The 10588-nt window shown below is 48.3% G+C and overlaps 1 protein-coding gene across 1 annotated transcript in view; it reads left to right on the top strand.

The window, feature by feature from the left end:
• Window positions 1-10414: 10414 nt before the first annotated feature.
• EED (embryonic ectoderm development) overlaps window positions 10415-10588 on the top strand; it is a 24141-nt gene continuing 23967 nt past the window's right edge. Inside the window, exon 1 of the mRNA XM_014941554.1 lies at window positions 10415-10563. Within this exon, the coding sequence (XP_014797040.1) occupies window positions 10432-10563 (132 nt within the window). The 5' untranslated portion in view covers window positions 10415-10431. The remainder of the gene's footprint in view (window positions 10564-10588) is intronic.

The following is a 10588-nucleotide window of genomic DNA, read 5'->3' as shown; positions in this document are numbered from 1 at the left end:
CTCACCAGTGCCCAGTACAGGGGGACAATCACCTCTCGGGCTCTACTCACCACGCTGTTCCTGATACAGGCCAGGATGCTGTTGGCCTTCTTGGCCACCTGGGCACACTGCTGGCTCATGTTCAGCCGACAGTCGACCAACACCCCCAGGTCCTTTTCTGCCAGGCAGCTCTCCAGCCACTCTGCCCCCAGCCTGTAGCGCTGCCTGGGGTTGTTGTGACCCAAGTGCAGGACCTGGCACCATAGGAGAAGGGTCCCCAAAAAAGTGGTTTCCTGCTTGGCTTTCTCTAAAATGAAAGCTAAAATGAAGCTTTGGCCTAGAAAAAGCTTCTCCTTTATTGTGCCTTCCACCAGCTCAGCGTGGGGCTGCCTGACTGATCAAAGGACAGGGCAGGTACCAGCAGCCTGTGCTGGGGCTGTTGCACCGGTGCCCGGGGTGTCGTAGCCTGTTGTGTTGCTTAGAGCCTTCCATCCTCACCCCCTACCTGCTTCCCACCCCCAGCTCCGTGTCTTCTCACTCTGGCTGCCCTGGCAATGTGTCCCAGGGCCTCCGGAGCAGTATCTTTCCCTTGTTTTTCTCAGGCTGTTGTTCTCCTGCCGTTACTCTCATGACCTTGCACCTGCAAACCCCTGATAGTCTTCTCAGCAGGTTCTCATGGGAAGCCATTGCCACCAGTGTGGGAATTGCCCCTTTTTCCCCCCCTTCTCCTACCCTTCAGCGGCAGCTTTTGGTTTACATTACGGGGGCGGGGAGGGGCACAAAGCTCAACAACCACCCAGCGAGCGGCACCTGCACCACAAGCCGTTACAACCAGCAGAGACTGAGTGACTCCCAATAAACATCATATTGTTCCTATGGGAAAAGGACTATGGGGGGGAAGCTGGAGAGGAGTCCAGGAGAGGACTCTCCCCTCAATTTTTTCTCAGCTGCCCACTAAGAAGAGTTCTCCCTTTCCCTTCTCTTTCTCAATCTCTCTCTCTTTAGTTTATTTCACTATTAAATTCAACGTCTGCCCTCACTAATAAATCTTTGCCTCCAGGAACTTGTCCCCCTTCCCCAGACAGGGGAAAGGCACCGAAGGCACAAGGCTCTCTTCGCAGAGATTTAAAAGGTTTACATGAACTGGTGTGACCAGAGGAATGGTTCAGGGACAGCAAGCTGCCAGTCAGAGACAGGAAGATCCTGGGGAACAGGGATCTTGGGAGAAGAGAGAGAGAGCAACAGGAAAGCCAGGAGGTGACAGCAATGGATTGTTGGCCCCCTTTAGTGCTGCTGGCAAATCTACTCCTGCACCCTGCTACGAGGCTTCGCAGTTGGAGTTTTTCCAGTACAACTACTGAAAAATTAAACTGAAATATGAGCTGAGAGAATAACCCATTTATTTAAATATAGATTAACCTCAGGTGTCAGACCATTTTTCCCAGCAAATAATTCCCGCTCCATGCAGCTAAAGCAAGCCTAAATTAGAATGAGTAAGTATGTCTCTAAGTCATTTCTAAATCATCAGATCATTGCACAGATATTTTAACACTGTGAGTAGCTTCTGAAGACGATGCCAACACAGTCATCATGGCTGCGTGTGTTTCAGTGGAAAATATTTTGGGCTAAGTGTTGCGCGTGGCTAATTCCATCGAAAAATATTTAAGGGAAAGTGTATTGTAACGGTAAATTACACCGAAAAACTAGGGTGGGGCATGGGAAAAAGGGCAGGCCAAGAGCAGCCTGTCCAAGAGGTACCAAGAGAGAATCATGGAATCACAGAATGGTTTGGGTTGGAAGGGACCTTAAAGATCATTGAGTTCCAACCCCCCCGCTAGGACATCTCCCACTAGAGCAGGTTGCTCAAAACTCCACCCAGCCTGGCCTTGAACCCCTCCAGGGATGGGGCATCCACAGCTTCTCTGGGCAACCTGTTCCAGTGTCTCACCACCCTCACAGGAAAGAATTTCTTCCTAATATCTCATGTAAATCTCCCCTCTTTCAGTTTAAAACCATTACCCCTTGTTCTATCACTCCCTGATAAAGAGTCCCTCCCCATCTCTCCTGTAGGCCCCCCTTAGGTACTGGAAGGCTGCTATATGGTCTCCTTGGAGCTTTCTCTTCTCCAGGCTGAACAACCTCAACTCTCTCAGCCTGTCTTCATAGCAGAGGTGCTCCAACCCTCTGAGCATCTGCATGGCCCTCCTCTGGGCCTGCCCCAACAGGTCTGTATTGTTCTTGTGCTGAGGACTCCAAAGCTACCCCTGCTGTGGGTCGGGTATCACCACAGCAGTGTAGAGGGGCAGAATCACCTCCGGGCACCTGATGGCCACACTGCTTTTGATGCAGCCCAGGATGCAGTTGGCTTTCTGAGCTGCCAGCGCACATTGCCAGCTCATGTTGAGCTTCTTATCCACCAACATTCCCAAGTCCTTCTCCTCAGGGCTGCTCTCAATCCATTCTCCACCCAGCCTGTATTCATGCTTGGGATTGCTGTGACCCAGGTGCAGGACCTTACAGTTGGCCTGGTTGAGCTTCAGGACGTTTGCACAGGCCCACCTCTCCAGCCTGTCCAGGTCCCTCTGGATGGATTCCCTTCCCTCCAGAATGCTGACTGATAAACACAGGAAGCATGGGGCTTCCCTGGATGTTTCCCAAGTTGAATGCAAATCTTGGTGGGGATCATCCTTGCAGTGTTTTTTGGGAAGATACGGAGAAAATTCTAGGGAGGTAGCTGCACATAGCTCCATTCACAATACAGACAGGGCAAGTGAAATACAGTTTATCTGAACATTAGTTTCTTACACTGGTTTTTCAGACTCTTTGATGCCAAAGTGATAGATTTGGTACTTCACTATTCACACTTCTAGGAATGAGATCTGGGATGGCCAAAAGGATGGACATCAGCATTTAGCTTTTCAGACATTTTTAATTGCTGCTGATATAGGTGTATTATGCCAAACCTGAATTCCTGTTGATGATGGAGGTTACACTGTTACTGGACTTGGTCACAGAGCCAGTGAGGGGCTGTAGATCCCCCCACATTTCTTCCACAAACTGGGGTCTAAAGTCCCTTTGTAAACATGCTTCATACACTGCAACTCTGCCTTGCTGATTCAGTGAAAGCTCTGTCACACAGAGAACAAGCTATTCTGGAAGAAAGGTCGCTCTAAACTAGACTAAAGGCTCTGTTCACATGAGCTGTGGGTCCACGAGGATTTATTTGGTGACGATACTGGCTTAAGTAATTCTGGCTTTTTTCCTCCCACCTCCCTCTCTTCCCACCAATTGTTCCTGCGCCCCTCCCTGCGCTGCGCCAGCAGAACTGTTTGTGCAGCCACATCGTGAACAAACAAGGGAACTGATCTAATACAACCAGGCAAAATGGAGAAACGCTGTTTGTTTTCTTCTGCCGGATCGTTTGACCTGTGTGATTCATCACACAGCTACATAAATCACTGCCCGGCAGAGGAGGGCAGGTGGAAGCAGAAGAAACTGGCTGGCTGGGCAGGAATGGGACTGTCTGAGCAGCGCTGCTGCTGACCATGAAGCCACAGACTGAGTTTAGGCTGTCCTGGTGCTAACTGCACCTTGTTGTCCCTCTGTCACCATTACAGCAGAGTTCATAGAATCATAGAATCATTGAGGTTGGAAGAGACCCTTGGGATCATTGAGTCCAACCATCTACCCTACTCTACAAAGTTCTCCCCTACACCATGTCCCTTAGCACTGCATCTAAATGGCCCTTAAACACAGCCAGGGATGGTGACTCCACCACCTCCCTGGGCAGCCTGTTCCAATGCCCTATCACTCTTTCGGTGAAAAATTCTTTCCTAATGTTCAATCTAAACCTACCCTGTTGGAGCTTGAAGCCATTCCCTCTCGTTCTGTCACTAATTACCTGCGAGAAGAGACCAGCACCAACCTCTCTACAGTGTCCTTTCACGAAGTTGTAGAGAGTGATGAGGTCTCCCCTCAGCCTCCTCTTCCTCAAACTAAACAGTCCCAACTCCCTCAGCCGCTCCTCATACGATTTGTTTTCCAGCCCCTTCACTAGTTTCGTTGCCCTCCTCTGCACTCGCTCCAGCACCTCGATATCTCTCTTGTATTGAGGTGCCCAGAACTGGACACAATACTCGAGGTGTGGCCTCACCAGTGCTGAGTACAGGGGCACAATCACCTCCCTACTTCTGCTGGTCACACTATTTTTGATACAAGCCAGGATGCCGCTGGCCACCTGGGCACACTGACGGCTCATGTTCAGCCGAGTTGTTACAATACTATAGATAAACATAGAATGGGTTGGGTTGGAAGGGACCTTAAAGATTCCAACCCCTCTGCCATGGGCAGGGACGCCCCCCAGTAGACCAGATTGCTCCTACATCTTGGGTCAAACCCCTTCACCCTTGAAGACAAACCACAAATTGAAGTGGCACACAGGGGGATTTCAGGAGATTGCTGAGCAGTAGCTCACCATTACCATCTGGATGAGATCTGGTTTCTCAGCCATCTTTCACTCCTGGCTGCAGCTTCCAGCCTTCCTTTGTACCAGCTGTGGTGGTCATCAGAGAGCTTGCAGAAGTCTGGTCTTGCTCAGCAGTTAAAGAGAAAAGATCAAGTTACTTTGTGCTTGATGAGTTTTCTTCTGGGTTATTGAGCTGAACTGGCTCATTGATAGCCTTTGGAAAAGCAGAGTCCATGGAAGAGACCCGGTGGAAAACCAGAACTAGGAACATGGAGAGGTTTTGGCAAGGGGAGTGGGTGAGACATCCTTCAGTAGTGTTGAGTTGTTAGATCAACTCAGCTGCCTCATTTTCTGATTCAGATAGACCTTCCTTTTTCATGCAGGTTGTTAGGTCTAGCAGATGGGTAAAATATAGGCCTTTTATCCATATCATCCTGAACTTCTGCAGCAAGATTTAAATGTGTGAGCTGTTCCTTGCTTTCAGAGCATGAGTCAGCTAAAGGTTTGACCCATTAATCTTTCAAAAGTCAGAGAGGAAAAAAGATTGCAGCCTTTCTGGCTGTTGCACTCCCATGACGCAAAAGGGATACTATGGGTTTCTGTGTTAATGCTTTTTCATTGGCTTCTAAATTTGCTGTTTTCATAAGGCAAAAACTGTGATTTTAGCTGTCAGACTCACAAACTCAACTGGTGTTCTGAAAATCCAGCTGTGTTTTCAGATTCTTAATAAAAATACCAGTAAAAGAGCCTCTGTAATTGGAGATTAACTGACAGAGCTCTCGACAATACATGAAGCAGAACAGAATCCACCTCAGTTGCCATGGCTATGTTTTCCCATCGAGCTAATAGAATTTAAAAAAATTACTTTCTCCAGTTAATTCAGCAATTCTGACCTACACACACATAGAAAACAGTTAATATCAATAAGAAGGAAAACTTTTTATACAGCAGATGCCAGCATCAGGTAATTTAGGTGCAGGGCTATCTCTGTACACAGGTAAAATAACTGCTACCTAAGGCAGCACAATATCAGGGGCAGCACAAAGCCCAGGGCTCCACTGTAAATGCCAGAACTTTAGAAAGCCAGACTCAGGGCTGCTCCACTGAGTAACAGGAGAGGGTTGAGGGCAATGGGTACTGCCCGGGTAGAATGCCAATCCAGCCTTTTCCATGCTCCTTGTCCCAGTGGGAACAAGCAGCTTCGTTCTCCAGGGCTCTGCTCCTTGATGGCTCTGCCCACTAGCTCTCTATGTCAAGTATCCTCCTTTCCCCCCCCAGCCCCTTCGTCTTTAAGATGGCAAAATTCAGTGTAACCTACACAGCTGAGAAACCTTGAGCTAACCTGGTCTTTTAAACCACTCCTATTTCTTACATTCTTTCTTAAGTATCATCTGCTGCCTGCTCTTGGAGAAAAAAAACAGTACTGGGTTACCTGGACCAGCTGATTGCCAAAATCACCACCAGGAGAACGCAGGAGGGTGAAGGTCCTTCTGTTTTATACAGTCTACCTGAAGCACATCAAGAAGAAAGATGCCAGGGGACACATCTTGCTGGACCTGTTGCAAACAAGAACGAACTGGTCAAAGATGTGAAGGTGCAGTCTTGGCTGCAGCAAACACAAGAGTGTAGAGTTGAAAGTCTTGAGAGAAATGAGCAAGGTAAGTAGTAGAATCACAACCTTGGACTTCAGGAAAGCAGATTTCAATTTATTCTGGAATCTTCCTGGCAGGATCCAATGGGAGACTGCCCAAGAGGGCATGGGTCTCAGGGCAGCTGGTTGATCTTCAAGAACCTGCTCTAAGAAAAAGAGCAGTCCGTGACGATGTAAAGAATATTGAGCAAGTGTGGCAGGAGGCCAGCACGGATGCACAAGGGACTCCCAGCCGAGCTCCAACACAAAAAGGAAGTGTACAGAAAGTGGATGCACAGATGGGCTGCCCAGGAGGAATACAGAGACATTGCTTGATCATGCAGGGCTGGTGTTAGCAAAGCCAAAGCTCAGCTGGAGATGAAACCAGACAGGGAGGTGAAGGTTAACAGGAAAGGCTTCTGTAGGTATGTTGGCAGCAAAAGGAAGGCTGAGGAAAATATGAGTCCGCTGCTCCATGGAGCAGGGGACACAGTGACAAAGGACATGGAAAAGGCTGAGATGCTCAATGCTTTTTTTCCCTGTGATTTTCACTGCTATGGTCTGCCCTTAGGCTTCCCAGTTCCCCAAGCTTAGTAGCAGTCTGTGGGAGCGAAGCAGTACCCAACATGGGATTTAGGGAGCACTGAAGTCAACTGGACATACACAAGTCCACAAGACCAGATGGGATGCAATGAAGAAGAGAAGGGCGACAAAGATGGTGAGGGGTCTGGAGAATAAGTCTTATGAGGAGAGGCTGAGGGAACTGGGGTTGTTCAGCCTGGAGAGGAGGAGGCTGAGGGGAGACCTTCTTGCTCTCTACAACTACCTGAAAGGAGGGTGTAGAGAGGTGGGGGTCGGTCTCTTCTCCCAAGTCACAGGCGACAGGACGAGAGGAAATGGCCTCAAGTTACACCAGGGGAGGTTCAGGCTGGATATTAGGAAAAATTTTTCACGGAAAGGGTTCTCAGCCATTGGAATGGGCTGCCCAGGGAGGTGGTTGAGGCACCATCCCTGGAGGTGTTCGAAAGACGGGTTGATGTAGTGCTGGGAGGTATGGTTTAGTGATGATGCTCCTTGTTTGTTGTGTGGGTGTCTATTTTTGTCAGTTAGGTTGACGGTTGGACAAGATGATCTTTAAGGTCCCTTCCAACCTAGAAGATTCTGTGATTCTGTGAAGGCTTCTGGAGGAGCTGGCCAATGTCATTAAGAGAACACTCTATCGTCTTTGAAAGGTTATGGTGATCTGGGGAGGTTCCTGATGACTGGACGTGGGTCACACCTGTCTTCAAGGAGGGCAAGAAGAAAGATCCAGGGAATGAGGAAGTGACCTGCCTAACCTTAGTCCCTGGGAAGGCGATGGAGGAAATCCTCCTGGAAGCCATGTCCAAGCACATGAAGGACAAGAAGGCAACTGTGAACAGCCAGCATATATTCAGCAGGTCAAATTGATTGCTTTCTACAATGAATGACAGGCTGTGTGGAAAAAGGGGAGCTGTGGATACTGTAAAGGTTTGGCAAGGGTTTTGACAAGTTTTCCTATAGCATCCTTACAGTCAAATTGGTGAAATACGGCTGGATAAGTGGACTACAAGGTGGGTGGAAAGTTGGCTTGGCCATTGACTCAAGAGAGTCATTAGTGGTACTAAGTCCAACTGGCTACAGGTTACTAGTGGAATCCCTCAGGGATGGACACCAGGGCCTTGACTGGGGCCTTTAATGGAGGACATGATGGGGGACAATCACAGCAAATTTGCAGACAATACTAAACAAGAAGGAAAGGATGAGAGGTGAGGATGAGGGGCAAGGGACATAAGTTGAAGCACAGGAATTTCTGACTTATTACAAGGAAAAAGAAAGATTACCATGAGGGCAGTCAAATACTGAAAACACGGGACCACAGTGGCTGCAAAATCTCTTGCGCTGAAGATATTAAAAACTGGACTCAGCAAGAGGAACTGGCTTTAACTGGCCCTACTTTGAGCAGGGGTTAGAGATTATGAGCTTTGGAAGTCTCTTCCAAGCTACATGATCCTGTGATTCTGTGAAGAAATATGGCTTGAAGAGGATGAATGAGTGCGTCTGATTTACTTTCAACTCACATATATAAAAAGTATTTCAATGGCCCTGAATGATCCAGAAATACTCTGGTATGTGAAAAAAAACCCAAACCCACAACAAAACAGCTCATCTCTTAAGATCCCATGTCTTCAAGGCATTCCAGAAATTCTTTTTTTTTTTGACATTTACTATTGCAATCCTATGAGAACTCACATGCGGCAAAATCCTCCCATATATATATATATATCAAATCTAGCCACTGTGTGCTTTTAAAATACCACTAAATCACCATTACTTGAAACTGGATGCATTTTTAAAACATATTTTTGAACATTTTTTTATTGTTCTCCCATTTTACTCTATACACTATGTCAAGGGCCCTATTACTTCTTAGTTAATGTATGTATGGTAATTATATAACAGTACCATACTAATTAAACAAATCATGAGCTATACTATTTATATCTTTTCAAAATGCTCCCCTGGAATGTAAGAAATGCTTCTCCCATAATACAGCTGAGAAACTGAGGTACAGAAAAGCACAGGGGCTTTCCGAAGAGAATCCCAGCAGAGCACAAACTGAAGCAAGTTTTCTGAACTTTCAAGCTTGTGTTTAACCACATGACTAATTATTTAAATATAAGCTTGATGAAGTGTAGTATGACTTCTGGGAACACAGTTCCCCTGGTGTATTGGCCTTTCACGTCTTCCAAGAAATAAAAAAAGGCAAGTGGCTTAGACTAAGAACTGTCTAGAGGCCAGCAGGATTGTCACCTGGTGAAGGAAGTCCTCCAGCATCCAGAAGAGAGGAGAAGGCATAGACCAGTTTGAGCCCAGTAAGAGGGAGACTGAACTGGTTGACTCTGGGTGGGGATGGGGAACCTTCCTGCGTGCAGGCCAAGAAGCTCAGGCGAGCTGAGGCTTTCGCTTTCCGTATGTTTTGGATGAGCCAGTGAAATGCGGTGGAGTTGAACGTTTAGCTGGCCATCTGGAGGACGTCAGTTGACAGCTGCAAAATGAAGGGGAGCTGTCTTCTCTCCAGTAGCTCAAGGGCACCCACGGGGGAGACGTCAAAAACTCTCACCGCTGAAAACTTTGTGTCTGCCCTTCTTTCAACAGATCCACAGCACAGTCATGATTTAGTCTTAATTACGATGCCAGTCTAAAAACATCCTGTCGTATTTTAAAAACAAGCCTTATTCTTTCTTGGTGTATTTTCCCACAAACACTTTTATCACAACCTTGATCTTCCAGCACAGACCCGGGCAGAGCTTTTATTAGCTGTAAACTACAACCTTTTGCTGTATATTATGTCATGCTTCACTGGAGCCTACAGTCCTGCAGGAGAGAAGAGAGGCTGTTTATGGCTAAAACCACTATAGTACGTGCACCAAGGTAATCTGAGATTAAATTTTACGTACAGGGCGAGGTTTACCTCTGTCACGGCCCTCAAAGCCACGGCTTTTTGAGACTGGAATGTCTCCCTCAGGGAGGAAAGGCCTCTTTTTGCCCCTGTGCCAAGAGCAGGTTAGACACCATGCCTATGGGGAGATGACTTTTCCCTTTTGGTAGAGGTTCCTAATTATTATGACTCTGGGACCTGTGGTTTCTGAAATAAATAAAGAAATATCTGGCAACTGCTGTTATTGCCTTTATAGCTGTAGTAAGACCCTGCCGGGGAGCACTGGAGCAGTGCTGGGAGGTATGGTTTAGTGATGATCCTCCTTGTTTGTTGTGTGGGTGTCTATTTTTGTCAGAGTTAGGTTGACGGTTGGACAAGATGATCTTTAAGGTCCCTTCCAACCTAGAAGATTGATTCTGTGATTCTGAGAAGGCAGCAGAGCAGAACCTATCTTCCTTCCCCGGCAACGCTATTTTAGGACTAAAGGCCTTCTGTAGAACGAGGGTAGAATTAAAAAAAGCCCTTCAGGCACAAGAAAAAGCACTCGAGAACCGCGCGAAGATGGACCGAGGGACCGCGAATACCCGTGGCGACAGGGACGGCCTGTTTCTACCTCACAGGCGTCCTCGGCCAGCCCTGCCTGCCACGGCCGCGATGCAGGCAGCGCTATAAAGTGCCATTAGCTGTTAAAAAACGGGTTAATTTAACGCCTGGCCCCGCCGCGACCGGGCCGCCCCCTCAGGCCGCCGCCGGGCGCGGGAAGAGCGCTTTTTCAGCAGTGTGGCAGCCCCGCCGTTGCCCGGCCGGCGGAGGGGGCGCGGGTTTGCTTTACGGCAGGCGTTTCGACCTCCCCGTCCGCGCTTTGCGGCTGCGTGGCGGGGTTGGGGGGCGGGGAAGATGTCTGAGCGGGGAGAAGCCCCGGCGGCGGCGGCGGCATCGGCGGGAGCTGGGGGTGAGATGCCGGCGAAGAAGCAGAAGCTGAGCAGCGACGAGAACAGTAACCCCGGGGACCTGTCCGGCGATGAGAACGTGAGGCCGGGGCGGGGGGAGTTGG

The sequence above is a fragment of the Calidris pugnax genome, unplaced genomic scaffold (assembly GCF_001431845.1).
Source record: "Calidris pugnax isolate Ruff unplaced genomic scaffold, ASM143184v1 scaffold99, whole genome shotgun sequence".
NCBI lineage: Eukaryota > Metazoa > Chordata > Aves > Charadriiformes > Scolopacidae > Calidris > Calidris pugnax.
This window is presented reverse-complemented; position numbering and strand designations above follow the sequence as displayed.